This window comes from Ascaphus truei, chromosome 2, assembly GCF_040206685.1.
Source record: "Ascaphus truei isolate aAscTru1 chromosome 2, aAscTru1.hap1, whole genome shotgun sequence".
Taxonomy (NCBI): domain Eukaryota; kingdom Metazoa; phylum Chordata; class Amphibia; order Anura; family Ascaphidae; genus Ascaphus; species Ascaphus truei.
Genome location: NC_134484.1, coordinates 199,605,505 through 199,624,380, shown reverse-complemented (window position 1 = coordinate 199,624,380; position 18,876 = coordinate 199,605,505). Strand labels below are relative to the sequence as shown.

Below are 18,876 nucleotides of genomic sequence, written 5' to 3'. Positions count from 1 at the left end.
ATGGAAATGAGTCAGCAGTTAAACATAGAACACAACCAAGTTCATGCCAGAAAAGGACCATCAAGACTGCCCATTTTTTCCACTTACTCGAAAATCACTATACCACTATTACTATACCTCTTGTATTGTTTTTAGGATGAAAGCCGTAATTAGGAAATTATATACCAGCTTGTTTGGCTCTTCGAAAATAAAATAAAAGACGGCTACTGTAGAAATGATTATAGTGTTGGTCACTTACATGCTGGACATCATGTTTTCCAAAGTCTTCAAGCTGCTTCTGGAAGCCCATGTTCGGGTTGGCACATGTTCTCGCTCCTCTGACAGCAGACAAAGCGTCTTCCCAGCCAAAATCTGTGATTGCCATGACATAGGCCACCACTAAAGTTACACTTCGGGAAACTCCTGCCAAACTGGAAAAAAAAACATAATCACAAGGTAAAACAGATTTTTAAAACACGTGTTAGCTGCTGCTACATTGCATTGACTGGTGCTATGTTTTGGTGTTAACCAACAAATGCCTCAGTAATGTAGATTATCAACACTTTATTCTACTGCAGACATTTTTGAAAGAGGTCTCTCATTGGAATACTTGCAAATCTCTGTACCCCAAAATTATTTATATATTTTTTTTCCCACATTGCTTTCACATGGTTTTATGGAGCCCCGATTAAACCCGGTTGTATGTGTTAATGTGCTGTATAGGGCTCAAACTACTGAACAGCATCCCTTATCTACTTTTGTGTTTTCCATCATGAATACTAGTGGAACATAACTATACCTATGATACTTGAAAACAAGGGGTACATCTTAAAACAGCAATCCATGGCATTTTATTTATTTTTTTACAGACAAGCACAGCTTGTATAAGAAAAATGTATTTGTACACTGATAAAAGTAATATCGCTCACTTACATGTGAGAAAACACCAGCGGGTGTTCTATCATGTTCTATCTGGCTCCATCCTACCACATTAACGTGCCTGTACCAGTGGTAGTATGGCGCCAGATAGAACTTGCCACCCCCTTTGTATGGTGGACGCCAGAATCAGGGAGAAGGAGTGGTAACAGAGAGCAGCAATCTTGCTGTTTGAAACTTGGCGCCAAAGAGACGACGGAGGCAAAGACGCGCAAGACTGCTTCACTTCCAGGATTTGGTGCAGGACGCCAACACCGGAGGAACACCTGTGCAGATATCTGTTTTAACTGCCAGCGAGATCTTTCACGCCCTACGAGTCCCTGCACCCGCTGGTGTTTTCTGACATGTAAGTGAGCGATATTAATTTCATCAGTGTACAAATACATTATTCTTATACAAGCTGTGCTTGTCTGTTTTTTTCTTCTCTTGCATTTGTCAAGGTATTCCCCAATCCAGGGGAACGCTTGACATGGGACCACCTTACCCTGGCCCTTACAGACAGAGCACACTTTTTAGAAGTGCATCTTATTCCATAGATCAGACTAGTTGAGCACGGTTTTTGTCTGTCTCTGTATAAAAGTCATTATACATTTCCAGGACTGGTTGCTGATCCTTAACCTTCTGATAGAATATATATGTAGCCAGGTCTCACTCTGCAAGTCGGCACCCCTCCTCGCCTTAGCGGCGGTCGCGGGTGCTGCCGGACACAGCGATGGACCCGTCAGCTAGCCGGAAGAGGGGGGGGGGGCGAGCGGAGTATCGGGTGCGGCGTCGCGGCGGTGATAGTGTAGCCAGGTACTCCCGGCGGCTCCCGTTGCAAGGCACCGCCATATTCTATTGCCTGGCGCATGCTCAGTGAGGGCAGAAGTGCGGAGGCCCTCGGCTAGCTTGCGCATGCGCAGTTGTAGCGCGCGAACCCACACCAATCAGGGGAGGGCTCTAAGCAGGGACTACAAGTCCCATGAGCCTTAGGGGACCGCACGTGATGCCAGGGAGCCAATAGGGCTGCAGTATCTCCCTGCTCTGAGGGATTGATACATTTCGCGGGGTTTTGACAGTCGGCGCCAGGAGAGGCTAGGGGAAGGAGGTGAGGGTGCAGGGGTCAGTGACCCACTGCACTAGGCCAGCAGCCCCCTAGGCCCCAGTTAGCCCTGAGCCACCCAGTAGTTTGTGGTGCTTAAGGGACAGGCCCCAGGTTAGGGACCCTGCCCCATTAACATATTACATTGCTAGTTATGGACACAGCGGACGCTGTGCTTCCCATCCAGAGGCTTGGGATCAAGCCTACTCCGCAGAGAGAGCGGAACTGTTCCAAGGGTGGACGGCCCTGACCGATCAGGAGGATCCGGACGTCGCCAGGAAGGTCGTCGGATCCTTTGTGAAGATCCTTTGAACGCCCAGGTGCCGTCGCACTGGGCAGGTATTGTTACGCACGTGCACCACCTGCACTCACACATAGCGCTGACCACCGGACAAGGGTTTTACTGTGGACACGGTGTTGGGGTACACGGTGGTGGGCAAGGGGTATACACTCAGAAGTGGGAGTGATTGACACTTGGACTTTTAGAGTATAAGAATATATACATGCATATCAGTAAAGGTTATTCTTGTTTATTCATACCAAGCGTGTGTCATTGGTTTGAGTCCTGTGAGGGACCCCTCCCGCCCTGTCATTGGTTTGAGTCCTGTGAGGGACCCCTCCCGCCCTGTCGGGATCCCTCCCAGGTGGAGGCGTTGCACCACGAGATAGTTAAATATATGTACCCCAGGCTCCCTGAGCGGAGGCTTAGGCTCCTGAGAGCCATACAGGTAATATACAGTATCAGTAGCGTCTGTATTCACAGGGAATACCCGTTACATATATAATATATTATATATAATATATATATTATAATAAATTCACCCTTATTGTACACAGTTACGTGCTATGGAGCTTGCGCTTTTTTGTGTTTTGTTTTTCTAGATCTATATACATACACCACAAGAAGAAAAAATAACCCTCACAAAAAGCACTCAGACATAAAAAAATAATACTGTATAACTTTTTTGATTAAAAGTGTTATATTCTTTTTGATATGTCCGGGTGCTTCTTGTAAGGGTTCTTTTTTCTTTTTGTGGTTTTCTTAGATTATTTATCCCTCCAGCACCGCCAGTAGAGGTTTGTTATTATTAATTGGGACTTTCTGGCTTTGTTGACATCAGTTATTTTCAACGGTTTTTCTGATTGCGGTATTCTATTTTGTGTTTTGTTGATATATATATATATATAATAAAAATGTGCAAGATTTTACCTCTCATTTGCAGTTTATGGAATACCATATGTGAATACATTTTTTGTGAGATGTGCTCGCTTACCTACTTTGCAAACTGTGCAATATGAAATGCAGTTTGCAAAGACTAAATTGAAATGCTACCCATTGCTATAAAGTAGAGAATTGAGCAAGAGGAAATCATGAAAACATTCTTGAAGAAAAACTATAAGAATGGTCACAGTTATTGAAGAACACTCGCTATAGTTTTTATCGTTTGCTATAAATGAGTGTACAGTACACATTTATCAGTGCAGTACAAAAATCAATGTTTTGCAGCTGACATACCAGTGAACAAGACAGCCTTCACCCTTCAACCGGCACTCATGGATAAACGCTGTACTTTCTTTAAAATGTTGTGTCCTGAAAAGAAACAAATAATACTGTATTATGCCCAAAGTTTACTGAAATGTAACCTTGACTTCTTTTTTTTTTTTTTTTTTAACAGAAGTACTTGGAAAATTAGCAAACAGTATTTCTACTCCTCCACTGCAATGGGCAAAAATGTCAAATGCGTCCAAACTCTTACAGTACATTTGTGCAATGCCAGCTTATGCTTCTTTGGTGCATTCAAACTGTTCAATCAAAGTCAATTTCTAAGATAAGGCAATTTCAAGTTTACAGCAAATAAAACAATTCATGTAGAACCTCACCACTAGACATGATCGTATCACTCAAGGTCTTGACAACAAAGGGGGCGGAATAAGATGTATCGCCACCTCATAAAGGTATAGAAGTACACCGGAAAAAAAATTGCGATGTAAAGAAGCAATGATATAATAAGGGATCAATCAGGAAGAAAGACCAATGGGAAAAAACATGTGCAACTCTAAGGATTCCAAATCCACAATTTAAGGTTGTGACAGAAGTGGGAGGGATGTTAATGAAAGAAACTGAATCAAAGTTTGAGGTGCTTCGGCAAAGCAGCTATGAAAAATCTTCGGCATCACAGGGTTCCTTGGCATCCTGGCCAATATGACAGCAGTTCAATGGATAGGAGCAAAATACGGGAGTATGAATGGGTCAAGAGTAACTCACCAAGGAAGTATTGAACAAAATACATGAAACTACGCAAGACAAACATCCCAGAGAGACTGCCACAGATAGCAGGACACACAGATTCAGCTGCATAACTAGTTAATGCAAAAACAAGGGGATGTGAGGAATAAGGAGGGAAGGAAGTGGGGGATGGACTGGGCGCTCCCAAATGATAAACCAGTAATGTTGTTAAAAATACAACTTAAGTACACAAATGTATATAACACCAATAGTGAAATAAATAAATAAAAGTGTAAAATAAGCAGCTCAACTTCCTCTGATGGGACAGTTCCAGATCCCAGGATGGTGGATTTGTGTTGCTTGAAGATGAGGAGGAGCGCAGGAAAGTGTGGTCATATATGTAAGGAAAAAATAACATATATAGTGCAAATTGTAATACACTGCAGGAATGGAATGAATCTATCAAATAGAACTCACAAAAGTCGCAGGAAATATCACATGTCAGAGATCCTTCTCTCTCTGACTGGAGCCCTTTAGATAGTAATTGCCGGGATATCCCTCAGTACACGGGTATGTAAAAATAAAGAAAAGCCACAATAGTGCATACTATTCCAACTTTGTATAATTCACACAATTAACAAGAGTATATCACACTCACATTTGCCATGTTAAAATCGGGTGTGGGAGAGAACCGTCGATCGTTCTTTGATGCAGGTGCAGGCAGCTTCACAGCGTCTAGGAATCTCTTGCTGTGATTTCCGCATACGTCACAGCCGTCGCGTCACTTCCGCTATCGCGTCACGGCTAAGGGCGGAAGTTCCCAAAGGACGAGACCTGTGCCTGGATTCTGGAAACGCGTAGAGTTTGCAGGGAGGGAACCTGTTCGGAAAGACTGGCAGAATCCAGGCAGAGGTCTCGTCCTTTGGGAACTTCCGCCCTTAGCCGTGACGCGATAGCGGAAGTGACGCGACGGCTGTGACGTATGCGGAAATCACAGCAAGAGATTCCTAGACGCTGTGAAGCTGCCTGCACCTGCATCAAAGAACGATCGACGGTTCTCTCCCACACCCGATTTTAACATGGCAAATGTGAGTGTGATATACTCTTGTTAATTGTGTGAATTATACAAAGTTGGAATAGTATGCACTATTGTGGCTTTTCTTTATTTTTACATACCCGTGTACTGAGGGATATCCCGGCAATTACTATCTAAAGGGCTCCAGTCAGAGAGAGAAGGATCTCTGACATGTGATATTTCCTGCGACTTTTGTGAGTTCTATTTTATAGATTCATTCCATTCCTGCAGTGTATTACAATTTGCACTATATATGTTATTTTTTCCTTACATATATGACCACACTTTCCTGCGCTCCTCCTCATCTTCAAGCATAACTAGTTACTACATTATTAAAATTAGCCCAAAAGTTAAAAGATAGTCTTCTAATAACCAAAGAGACGCAGGTGACAAAAATAACCTAAAACTAGCCCCAAAGTAAATCTAATCTGGGATGACCAAATATCTGGGCATCTAAAGCTGCAGCCAGGCAGGGACCGGGCGGGCTGGCGCTCGTGCGGCCTGATCGGCCGTGACGCGCTTGTGAGAGGCAAATTCAAATTTGGCGCTTGCTCACGCTGGCCACACACATTGCCGCAATATGTTTCATCGCGAACAGCGTGAGCGCGCCCACCCGCTCAGCGACACCCTGCACGAGGCCTTAAACAGTTGCACACATGGTAAATGAGGTTGAAGAAAAGACATACAAATGCAACAAAGGTTATTACACCCAGTGGCGCGATTTTGTGTCTAATATCTCCTTAGGGGGAAAAAAAATTCCTTACCAACTCCAGCAATGGCAATCAGATTTCTCCATGGATCAACATCCTTCCTTCTGTAAGTTTAATTTATTTGGAATATTCCTAAATACCCTTCCTTTCTTAAAAGATGCTAACCTTTCTTCAAGATATCTATTGTTTCTGCCATCAGTGTCTCCATTAGTAAGAAATTCTATATTTTAACTGCCCTTACTGTAAAGAACCCTTTACTTTGCTGTTGGTGATGTGACCATGTGTGATTTGTACTGTCCTTGAGATAAAAAGTCCCTCAAAAGTTCCTTATATTGACCTTGAATATACTTGTACAGTAAGGCCCCGCTTCTCGGCGCCCCGCTTTTCGGCGATCCGCTAATAAGGCGGTACAGAGAAGGGGGCCGCCATGTCTGCGCATGCACAGAACGGGCCGGTCCGTGGTCGCGCATGCGCAGAATGTTTTTTTTTGCCGATGTTGCACATGTGTAGAATGTTCCACTTTCCGACGATTTTCGCTTTTTGGCGGGTCCTTAAAACTGAACCCGCCGCATGACTGGGGCCCTCCTGTAAATAGTTATCATATCCCGTATTTTCTAATATTAACAAACCTAACTTGGATAACGTTTCCTCATAGATCAGACCTTTACATCGCCATAATTAATCTGGTGGCTCTTCACTGCACTTTTACCAGTTCCATAATGTGTTTTTTATGGAGCATTGCCCAAAACTGTTCTCCGTATTTAAGATGTCTTACCAAGGATTTATACAGTGGCAAAATCATGCCGTCTTCCCTTTCCTCCATACCCCATTTTATGCATGATAATATTTTATTAGGTAGGCCAAGTACAAAACGTCCACCCACTGGGCTCAACACGCACATGACCAGGACATACTGTATAAAACTATATATATATTCCATTCTTTTGTGCTCTAAGTTTTTACCTAACAAAACTGTGCCCATGAGCCCAACGATTCCAAGGCAGATGACAAATGAAGAGGAATACACAGGTTTCTGGTCCTTTTAGCTTGTTTCAGTTTCTGGTAACTTTCTTCTTCGATCTTTACTTTAGTTTCATTTGACAAAACATATTTCAATTAGCTGATGTCTGATTTCAGTTTTACCCACACAAAATATGTCAGTCATACAGTAGATTGAAGATGGATGTAAAACTAGTGTTAGATCCATGCTGTTCCTAAACCAATTCTTTTCTCGTGGGTCATCTGAAATGACCAACATGGTAAGCATTCCCCAAGGTCATCGTCATCTTTGTGACCTCCTGCACTTAAAGAAAAAAAAAACTCATTAGCCAATAAAACAGGCATTGCTGTTGACAGCTACCTATGAGCCCAATAGCTTCCTTGTTTCATTTTCACTGAAACTTAGAGGAGGAAGTTCTCAAAACCAAAAAGGAAAAAAGTCCATACAGTATTTCAGTCTGCTGTGCCTTGCACTGAGAGAACCCTGCAGCCACAGGCTGCTGCAACTGCATTCTAGCCAAGGATTCCTATTCAAGTAATGTTAGCTCTTTAAAAAAACAAGCTGGATAGGGAGTCTCTAAAACTACATAAAGCAAGAGGGACAGGGGGAAGCTGCTGAACAATTATTTTACATGGTAAACCTATGCTTAAGGTGTTTTTTTTAACACTCAGGTACACTTATCGTATTAACTCAGTATCTGCTGTTGCAAATAATTGAACTGTAACGAAGTACAAGAGTGCTACAGTACACATACTATATTGAGCAGAATTGTAGCTACATTATGCAAATTAAAAGCTTGACTGTCAAATAATTTTGAAATTCAACTGTTGATAAGATTAATGTCATCTAAAGCTGTACTTAAAAAAGAAACTAATTTACATGTTGGCAATATTTCCTGATACTGTACAGTATGTCATTATCAAAGCCATCTGACCCAGTGTCTCCTGTCATTGCATACAAAATGAAGAACATTTTAAAGCGTCCATGATCAGTAGGGAAAATGAAAGCTGCGCCAAGCATTTTATCGCTAAGGAGTGAGCTAAAATCACCACAACACAGTAAGCATAAAATGTATATGCTTTGTTATCAAACAATCTGCATTACCAGCTCTTGAAATAATATTCTAAGTGACGTGCTGAAAATGATTACTGTTCCCAAGAAAATGCCATCACTATAGCAAGTCTCTCTGCTACCCAAAAAACAATGCTAATTATCTGATTTAGCATGGCTCCCTGCATCAGAGAAAGGCCAAAAAGCAAACGCTTAAAAGATCTGTACATTTAGAGGTTCTTAGGATGCCAAGATTAGTGTCAAGCCTTAAAAGTGCAATCAATCCCATTTTTTTATTTTGTGATTAATAATTCAACCAGATGTCAATAGAGATGCATCTTGAGGGCACTTTGGGCAGCAAAAAATGTCTAATTTTTACAGTCAGCCACGCATGCCAGAACTGCAATGTATTGCTTTTTACTGTATTGATTAATATCCTCACCTCCCTCCACACAACGGACCGTATGAAGTCAACCTTCGTATAAAGAAGGTTTCAGTCCTTGCAAACTACTTTGGATGCCCTGTGTGGGAGTTTACCAAAGTCATCCCTGTAACAGCACCAGGCCAATGTATGAAGAAAATATTAGCATCATAACTTTTACATGTTTCTGTCCAGTATGCATCAATAGATTGCAGCTGCTCTAATAAGTAAACTAATGTTGTGGTACAACAAGCGTTGTTTCACAAGTGCCCATGGCAAATGCCAAGAGACACATCACTTTCATTAACTCTAGTCTAAAAAATAAAAACAGTGCTCCAAAAATGTAAGTCAGTGCCCGTAACCAACATAAAAACGATTAAATATGTAATGGTTGAAACTGCACAAACGTACACAAATCGATAGCACCCACAAAGCCGAGAGACAGAAAGCTGGCTAACATGTTATCCTGCTGGCATGGCGAGGCCTCCGTGTGTCTCTTACCTTCTCTCCCGCGGCTTCTGCCGATGCCGCAGGGTCAAATGGCAATGCGACGTGACATGGCATCATGACATCACATGACGTCGCCTATGCCGGAGGAAAGGTAAGAAGGGGGGGCGCGAGCAGGGTTTAGAGCAGGCAGGGAGGGGCGCAAACAAAAAAGTTTGCGCACCCCTGGTGTAGGGGAAGTTGGTTGGTCTTTTAATGCAGGCACATCCATTACGCTTGGATGCATAAAAAGTTAGGAAATTAAGTCTGTACATGAACATATTGATGCTAGAAATTCTTCTTTAATCTTTGTGTCTAATATGTGGTGTAATACAGCAAGGTTCCGCTTCTCGGTGCCCCGCTTTTCGGCGATTCGTCGATACGTGGTACCGAGAAAGGGACCGCCATCTCTGTGCATGCGCAGAACGGGGAAGTCCGAGGTCACGCATGCGCAGAATGGTTGGTTGCCGAGGGTGCGCATGCGCAGAAAGGGTGGTTGACGAGGGTGCGCCCGCGCAGAAGGGGAAATGGCCGGTTTGCGCATGCACACACGCTAAAAATCGCCAGTTCCGCTTTCCAGCGATTTTCACTTTGCGGCGGGCCCTTAAAACGGAACCCGCCGCATGCCTGGGGCCCTCCTGTATTGACAAGCACATACAGTTGAAGTGCTGTAGCCTACTTAATGAATCTGTCTTTATACCAAGTTACTTCCTAAAAAACTTTAATCTATATAATTAGTCCACAAATACTGTTCTTTCTTCCATAGTCACCACACTAACCACGTCTGGTTCTTTGCAGAGTAAGTTACAGTTCAAGTCTTGACAACCACTTAAGAGAAAGCATTGAAGCATTAAAGCTTATAATATGCAGTACTTGAAATCATAATAAGTATACAACACTCAGCTAGTGCTACCTGGTCAGGCTCAAGAATCCAAGTGAATGCTACTAAATGAGTTATTATGTACAGTCATGTGAAAAAGAAAGTACACCCTCTGAATACTATGGTTTTACATATCAGGACATAACAATCATCTGTTCCTTAGCAGGTCTTAAAATTAGGTAAATACAACCTCAGATGTACTGTAGGTGCTTGAGAACGGACTGTGAGGTCCGAAACGTCGCTCCATTTTTTCTTTTACTACCCCCGATGCTTGCTTTGTTCTATTAAACTTTTTTTGCAACCAAAAATGTGGTGAGTACTGCAGATCTTCTTTGGATTTCTGTCATGTGTATTGATAATCCCCTGACGAAGTCGGCAAGGACCGACGAAACGCGTAGGGCTGACGTCACCACGTTGATCACGTGGTGCTTCTATGTTATCGTGGACACTTTTATACCGGATGATATCGTGGTGGAACGCCGGGGATATCAGTGGTAGGATTTGACCGGACCCATGTGCATGTAGCCTGGAGTGATCGGGACATCGTTGTTGCTGGCATCAGTGTTTGCTGGCACTTGTAGCCCCCGGCGGTGTTCCACGGGCGTGCTGTGGTAGTGAGTATCGGCGGTCACCTTCCCTCTCCCTTATCTGGCTAACTACACGAAACCACAAAAGATACATTTATATGAATTGTTCAATATTCGTCTTGTAAGTGTGCACTGTTAACCACACATCTATTTTATTACATTTATATTATTCTATGTCTTGGAGGTTATTGCACTAGGGGTTGCGCTTTTTTTTATATATATATACTAGCTGAGAGACCCGGCGTTGCCTGGGATGTAAATCCGTCATAGGTAGTATTATTTATAAATGGTGGAACAATAGGTGACTATTTGTTTCGAAAGGTTGGATAATAATGTTGAAAAGAAAGATGGAATAAAATGTAATACGATGTTGTTTAAAAATGGTTTATTGTAAACACACCACAGTACAATGTATATTTTGGTGACATAACAGATGTAAAAATGTGATAAATATGTCCTTCTAGGGTGTGAGGCGGCGGTTGTCGCGTGGGTTGTGAGTGCTGTCTGTGAGTGGGGGTCCTGCTAGGGGAAAGGGGAGGAGGGGGGGGGAAAGGGGAGGAGGGGGGGGGAAAGGGGAGGAGGGGGGGGGAAAGGGGAGGAGGGGGGGGGAAAGGGGAGGGGGGGGGAAAGGGGAGGAGGGGGGGAAAGGGGAGGGGGGGAAGGGGAGGAGGGGGGGGAAGGGGAGGAGGGGGGGGAAGGGGAGGAGGGGGGGGGAAAGGGGAGGAGAGGTGGGGGAAAGGGGAGGAGGGGGGGGAAAGGGGAGGAGGGGGGGGGGAAAGGGGAGGAGGGGTGGGGGAAGGGGAGGAGGGGGGTGGGGGAAAGGGGAGTGGAGGGTGGGGGAAAGGGGAGTGGGGGGTGGGGGAAAGGGGAGTGGGGGGTAGGGGGAAGGGGAGTGGGGGGTAGGGGGAAGGGGAGTGGGGGGTGGGGGAAAGGGGAGTGGGGGAAAGGGGGGTGGGAGAAAGGGGGGTGGGGGAAAGGGGAGTGGGGGGTGGGGGAAAGGGGGGTGGGGGAAAGGGGGGTGGGGGTGGGGGAAAGGGGAGTAGGGGGTGGGGGAAAGGGGAGTGGGGGGTGGGGGAAAGGGGAGTAGGGGGTGGGGGAAAGGGGAGTGGGGGGTGGGGGAAAGGGGAGTGGGGGGTGGGGGAAAGGGGAGTGGGGGAAAGGGGAGTGGGGGTGGGGGAAAGGGGAGTGGGGGAAAGGGGAATGGGGGGTGGGGGAAAGGGGAGTGGGGGAAAAGGGAGTGGGGGGTGGGGGAAAAGGGAGTGGGGGGTGGGGGAAAGGAGAGTGGGGGAAAGGGGAGTGGGGGGTGAGGGAAAGGGAAGTGGGGGTGGGGGAAAGGGAAGTGGGTGGTGGAGGAAAGGGAAGTGGGGGAAAGGGGAGTGGGGGTGGGGGAAAGGGGAGTGGGGGGTGGGGGAAAGGGGAGTGGGGGAAAGGGGAGTGGGGGGTAGGGGAGTGGGGGAAAGGGGAGTGGGGGGTGGGGTAAAGGGGAGTGGGGTAAAGGGGAGTGTGGGGTGGGGGAAAGGGGGATGGGGAGTGGGGGAAAGGGGAGTGGGGAGTGGGGGAAAGGGGAGTGGGGAGTGGGGGAAAGGGGAGTGGGAGTGGGAGGTGGGGGAAAGGGGAGTGGGAGGTGGGGGAAAGGGGAGTGGGGGGTGGGGGAAAGGGGAGTGAGGGGTGGGGGAAAGGGGAGTGGGGGAAAGGGGAGTGGGGGGTGGGGGAAAGGGGAGTGGGAGAAAGGGGAGTGGGGGGTGGGGGAAAGGGGAGTGGGGGGTGGGGAAAAGGGGAGTGGGGGGTGGGGGAAAGGAGAGTGGGTGGGGGGTGGGGGAAAGGAGAGTGGGTGGGGGGTGGGGGAAAGGAGAGTGGGTGGGGGGTGGGGGAAAGGAGAGTGGGGGGTGGGTGGAGAGCAGGGGGCATATGTATTGTCATAATTTATGTATCCGCATGCCCCCCCCCCAGGCGTCCCCCCCCCCCCGGGCGCCCCCCCCCGCTCCCCATTCTTGGTTCCCCGTGACTCGCTCTTCACCCCCCCCCCCGTTCCCCGTGACTCGCTCTTCGCCCCCCCCCGTTCCCCGTGATTCGGGGCTCGCCCCCCCCCCCCCGTTCCCCCCGGGCGACCGCTTGGTCCCCCGATGTGCCGCCTGGCTGTCGGAGGCGCGTGCAGGCGGCGGCAGGAAGCGCCCTGTGTGGGCCTGGGGTCTGAGGCGCGAGGCTGCGCGCCTGAAATAGGTGAGTTATTGGGGCCATAAGCTGAGGCGAGACGCGCAGTGGTGTGACTTACCTGGGCGGGAGGTGTGTGTGTGTGTGTTTTGGCCCATCACTCCGCCTCAGGCCAATGAGAGGTGTGCGGGGGCGGGCGAGCCAAGGGAGCCATCTCATTGCCTGAGTGACAGGCCAAAGCTCCAATGTGATTGCCCGTAGGGACAGGGAACACAGTACAGACAGGGAGACATACATAGAAACGTTTGAGAAATATATATATGTAGAAATATATATATATATATATATATATATATACATACACACTTTTTTTTTTTTTTTACAGGATTTAACCCAATTTTTTTTCATAACCTGTAAAATCCTAAATCAGGGATGTCAGCTTCCAAGGACATCTAACCGTTGAGATGCCGGGGTTCAAAATGGAATAGTGCTGAGTTTTATAAGTGAAACTTCACTGATGATACCGCTGATGCTAAAAATCAATGAGAGGTAATCTAAATCAACGAGACCTGCAGAAAATCAGCGAGAGGTGACAGGTGTACTGTATCTATAAGCAAATTGTCAGGTATCTCTTTTGTCTTCCTTTGTTCTGTGTCAAGTACAGCAATGATGGTACAAAGCCACCAAACAGCTGAAACTGGACAGCAATAGGTTTATAAAGAAGAATTAATTTCACAGATCCGGTTAAAAATAGAAAAACATCCATTATACATACGCAAGTCACAAAAAACTACGACACTTTGAATCTTTCTAAAGGGGTCATTTACATTGTTACGTTATTTACATATTTTTTGGTGCATGTCATGTGGGACTTCCCCGTTCAAGACCCTATAATGCAAATTTTCACTTTTGTGTTCTGTTAGAAGAATGATTTTTTTCCCCCTCTTAATTTGTTCAATGGAACAAGAACATTCTTAGCAATATTATTCTGTTCTCTGCCCTTACTTGTCTGGGCAATTACATACATAACTACTTGCTAAATACTGTAGTAGTTTGCTTCCTGCAAATATATTAGTAGGTGCTCGTAATCATTAGCTAACCAGCAGCTTCCTGCCGGAAGTCATTTTTTCCCCAACCTTTAAATCGACAACCAGAGAGACAAAGGCATAAAGTATAAGTGAATAAATATATTGATAGTGCCAGATTGCTGCTGTAAAATGTAACAAGGTTCCTACTAAGTCAAAGCTTTTATAAGGATCTGAAGCACAGAACTATGTACAGATGCTCAAATAGATACTGGCTTACACTGGCACATACTTTCTCAACCATGTAATCAATAAAAAGTGAGATAATCAAAATATGTTGTAAGTGCAAAAAAAAAATTTTTTTAGACAAATAATTCAATTTATAATGTATTCTAAGAAAGCGTAAATAAATTACTTACAAGTTTTGATTTGGTGAATCGGAAGCTGGAATGCAGAGATATTTCAGCCCCTGTATAGACGAGTCAAACAAACATTAACATAAATAAATTGTGAGGCAATCCCCCCCAAAAAAACAGTGCTCAAATTGTATTATTATATTATTTGCATGTAACTGTAACATAACTTATTATAGCTCTTACATAGCTGTTGACAATCGGAAACTAGTACATTCTAAATTCCACATTTGCTTTGCATGAGATTTATTCCGGCGTATGTTGGGTTGGCTCAGGAAAACATGCGTTGCTTCACATGGCCGATATTCCAAAGCATTGTGCGTCTTTCCCTTCTATGGCCCATATTCACGAAGGGCTTTAGCACATCTACACTCATTCATTTGAATGGGAGTTTGGCAGGGCTAAATCGTAGCACTCTTTAGTAAATAGGGTCCTTACATTTTTACATATAGTTAGCTTAGTGAATAGTAACTTTGCCAACGTAAAGAAAAGATATCATGGGTGCCAATTGCCATATCATTATACCATCCAAGTTATTGGCATTTAGCCACCCTTTGTAGTTTAACTTTAGATCACATTTAGACTGGAACATATGGCAAATCCTTCTCCTTTTGCTGTCCAAGTAGAATTACATTGAATGTACCCCCCTCCTTGCAAACCAGAATAGGTTCTTATGATGCGAGTCCATTGTGAGTGGTTATAATCCCTTCACAGACTCCAAGGTTCCAGTGATCATACAAATACAGAGCTCAATTAAATGCTGTAGAACGCGAGACATCACTTCTACCGAAGACGAAAGAGCAGGAACTTGGGAAATATTACACACATTTGTAGATTCTTGCACGTACAAATTCGGCAAATCAAATTTTCATTGCAACCTCTTTTTTTTTTTTAAACACTACTGATTACGTTTCACAAGTGATGGCATGTTATATATTTCAGCCATTTGAAAACGTTGATACTGTGTGTCACATATTAGATAGAATTATGCCACTTTGATATTTAAAGCTTGTTGAAAGCCCCTCACAGTCACACAGTCAATGAGATATGTCATTTATCATGTATAAATTCACAAGATGAATGTGCAGTCAGTGCCAAGAGCTCCGTGCTCCTTACTGGAGATTAACTTTTGGCTCTGTTGGGCTTGCTTAGTTCTGCAAGGGTACGTCCTTTCCCGGAAAAAAAAATACTCTACTGCAATAAACAAAATGCACAGGTCAGTATTATCTGAAATATTCACCGATTACAGATAACAAAATATGATCAGAATCTCATTTTGGAGTTATTGCACAGCAAGGGCACTGATGTCTTAGGACCATACAGTAAATATAAAACTTACGGTATAGTTATTTTGGCCTTGTACCATTTATAGACACATACCAAGGAGCCTCTCGCATAAATGATTATTCTGTGCCTTTATGAACGTTCTGAATGACTTTGCTGCTAGAGAGGCTTGCAACTCTTTGCTTTGCTCCTGTAGCTGAGCAACCATATAGGGTTAGTGATCAGTTATTCCAAATCAAAAGTTCTGTCCCACCTCCATTAACGCTCTTTTGCTAGAGGGACCTAGAGCACAACTGTGTGGAAACTCTAATTTGCAGATTTGTTTGATGAAATTACAACCATGTATGAAATCGACTTATTTTCACTTCACAAAACTTATATATCTCTGTCTGAGGACTGTTTAAAAAAAACCAAAACAAACAAAAAAAGTACTAGTTCTGCACATCAACAATAGGTTTAAAAAGAAGGTTTAGTATACAGTATTACTGCGTGCCATACGGAGTTGTAACAAATTAAAACACAATTTTAACTAGACTTTTTGCTCCCTGGAGCAAGGGGAAACAAAAAGGAGGAGAAACTAGATGACTTTACATTTTTAGAAGGTGGGTCAATAATGAACCTGAAGGTTTATCAATGAATGTGTCCTTTGTTCCCAACCATGCATTAGTTTTCTTCTTGACAAATTGAATTTTTTTCAGTGGGATGATACTGCATTAAAAGGTACACCTACACAATGTAAACCCTTGCTTCCTTCCCAAAGTTTTTCTTTGAGGCAGATAGCACCTCTTTCCTAAAGGACTTGGTCTGACATCTCCTTACAAGAATCAGCAAAACCTCAGTATAAGTATCAAAAAAAGGATCTTCATTTTATTGAAGAACAGGAGCACAGTATAAGGTTTCAGGCCTGCAAGGCCTTTCATCAGGTAGGCCTGAAATGCTGCTGTTCTTCTCCAATAATATGAAGATATTTTTGATACTTATAGTGAAGTTTTGCTGATCCTTGTAAGCAGATGTCTGACCACGAGTCCTATTAAGAGTGCTGTTACATTTTGGGAATATTGTTGACTTTTACAGCCCAGTGACTAAATTAACACACACATTCCCAGCACGCTCTAACACCAACACCCACCACATTATATATATATGCTGTATATAGCTGTATGCTCATCTGCATGTCTTAGGCAGGTCTGCAACCCCACCTTTCCCCATTATCACCCAGCATACAGCACTTCCACTGCAGCAAGGGATTCTGGGAAATGACATGCAAATGAGCACACAGTGTCACTTTTTGCCTCAATAACCATTTTTAACATGGTTCCCTATAGGCTTAAGCTTGCTGCATGGTCATAGCTTTGAGCACAGCCAGGGTTAAGGTGCATACCCAGAAAACCACCCATATATAAAATCAATAAGAGTGCTACTGAGCATGGCCAATGATACAAACAAGACAGGGGTGCCCAATGCTACATCCAATTGACAAAACATATAAAGTAATAAGTATAAAGTTTAAATACTTCAATAATAATAATTACTTGGTTATTTAGTTAAACCCTTTGGCCAAAGCGGTATAAGTCTGCATACCACGTCAAGGTATAACCAAAAATGCAGGTCCTAAAATTAGGTTAGGACCTGCATTAATTTTGGTTATACCTCGATGTGGTATGCAGGCTAATGACACTTTGGCCAAAGGGCTTAACTAAATAACCAAGCAAATATTACTATTGAAGTATTTAAACTTTATACGTTTTGTCAATTGGGTGTAGCATTGGGCACCCCTGTCTTTTGTTTTTACATCCCAGTGGCCAGACTGTTCAAGAGACAAGCACCAAATTACATTTTGTAAATATTTTGTATTACAATTCTTCCCACTTGATGGTATCTTTTTCACTTGCTGTCTTATCTAAAGGACCATTCAAGAACAGATCATCATGAGGTGACTGGCAAGACGTATTCCAATATAGACATGTTTACCACGTATGTCTGCAAAAAAAAGGTGCTTGGCTGAGTAACATATTTTACCATGCAATAGTGTTCACTGCACAAGCGCACATGGATACCTGACAATTGAGAACGTTCCTTGGTAAGATGGCTCTCCTGCCATGTTGTAGGACCTAGAATAACCTTCACTTGTATCCACATCAGAATTCTCTTACAATATTGTACAGACTGACACAGGCTTTTCGTTTTCCTAGTCCTGCATTTTGGGGGCATTTTCTACAATCTCCTTTGATGGACCTGAAGTTAAAATATAGCTATTTTAAATCAATACTTCTAACTAAGTTTATAAATAGGAAACCACTTTAAAGCATGGGCAGCTGTGTCATATGAAACTCGAAAGCTAATTGCAGAGAAGAGAAAAATAACGAGAGCTTTTGTTTCACATGAAAAACAGGTGTTGTGGAAGAAAAATCTTTTTCAGCAGCTGGGAGGTTTACAGTCGCAGAAACATTGCCTGTAAACTAGTAACATAGGATCCATAAGAACACGCTAGTAAAATAAATGCCTTTTAAAAAAAGAGTGTAATATATTGCAAATAAGTGTATTGGAAATGCATTGGTAATATAGAAATGCATTGTGTATACATACCTGTATATATATATATATATATATATATATATATATATATATATATATATATATATATATATATATATATACACTAGCTGAGAGACCCGGCGTTGCCCGGGATGTAATTTTGGGGGGGCGTACGACAGGGTTAGGCTTCCCCCCCCCCCTTGACAGCTAGGTGGGTGACTGAGTTGACTGAGTGTGTGGGTGACTGGGTGGGTGTGTGACACTTGACTGAGTGGGTGGGTTGGTGACTGAGTGGGTGGGTGACTTTGGGTCGGTTTGACTTTGGGTCGGTGGGTGGGTGACTTTGGGTCGGTGGGTGGGTGACTTTGGGTCGGTTTGACTTTGGGTCGGTGGGTGTGTGACTTTGGGTCGGTGGGTGTGTGACTTTGGGTCGGTGGGTGTGTGACTTTGGGTCGGTGGGTGGGTGACTTTGGGTCGGTTTGACTTTGGGTCGGTGGGTGGGTGACTTTGGGTCGGTGGGTGACTTTGGGTCGGTGATTGGGTGGGTGAGTTGGGTCGGTGGGTGGGTGAGTGGGAGACTGACTGGGTGGGTGAGTGGGAGACTGACTGGGTGGGTGAGTAGGAGACTGACTGGGTGGGTGAATGGGTGACTGGGTGGGTGACTGACTGACTGGGTGGGTGGGTGGGTGGGTGACTGACTGGGTGACTGACTGGGTGGGTGAGTGGGTGACTGACTGGGTGGGTGGGTGACTGACTGGGTGGGTGGGTGAGTGGGTGATTGACTGGGTGGGTGAGTGGGTGACTGACTGGGTGGGTGAGTGGGTGACTGAGTGGGTGACTGAGTGGGTGACTGACTGACTGAATGGGTGGGTGACTGGGTGACTGACTGAATGGGTGACTGGGTGACTGAATGGGTGGGTGACTGGGTGACTGAGTGGGTGGGTGACTGAGTGGGTGGGTGACTGAGTGGGTGGGTGACTGAGTGAGTGGGTGACTGAGTGAGTGGGTGACTGAGTGAGTGGGTGACTGAGTGGGT

The 18,876-nt window shown here is 44.5% G+C and overlaps 1 protein-coding gene across 2 annotated transcripts in view; it reads right to left on the bottom strand.

The window, feature by feature from the left end:
• DUSP22 (dual specificity phosphatase 22) overlaps positions 1-18,876 on the bottom strand; it is a 99,992-nt gene that overhangs the window by 9,014 nt on the left and 72,102 nt on the right. For both annotated transcript variants that reach the window (XM_075585810.1, XM_075585811.1), the window contains 3 exons: positions 14,028-14,077; positions 3,513-3,587; positions 239-410 (listed from right to left, as the gene is read on the bottom strand). In XM_075585810.1, the coding sequence (XP_075441925.1) occupies positions 239-410; positions 3,513-3,587; positions 14,028-14,077 (297 nt within the window). The remainder of the gene's footprint in view (positions 1-238; positions 411-3,512; positions 3,588-14,027; positions 14,078-18,876) is intronic.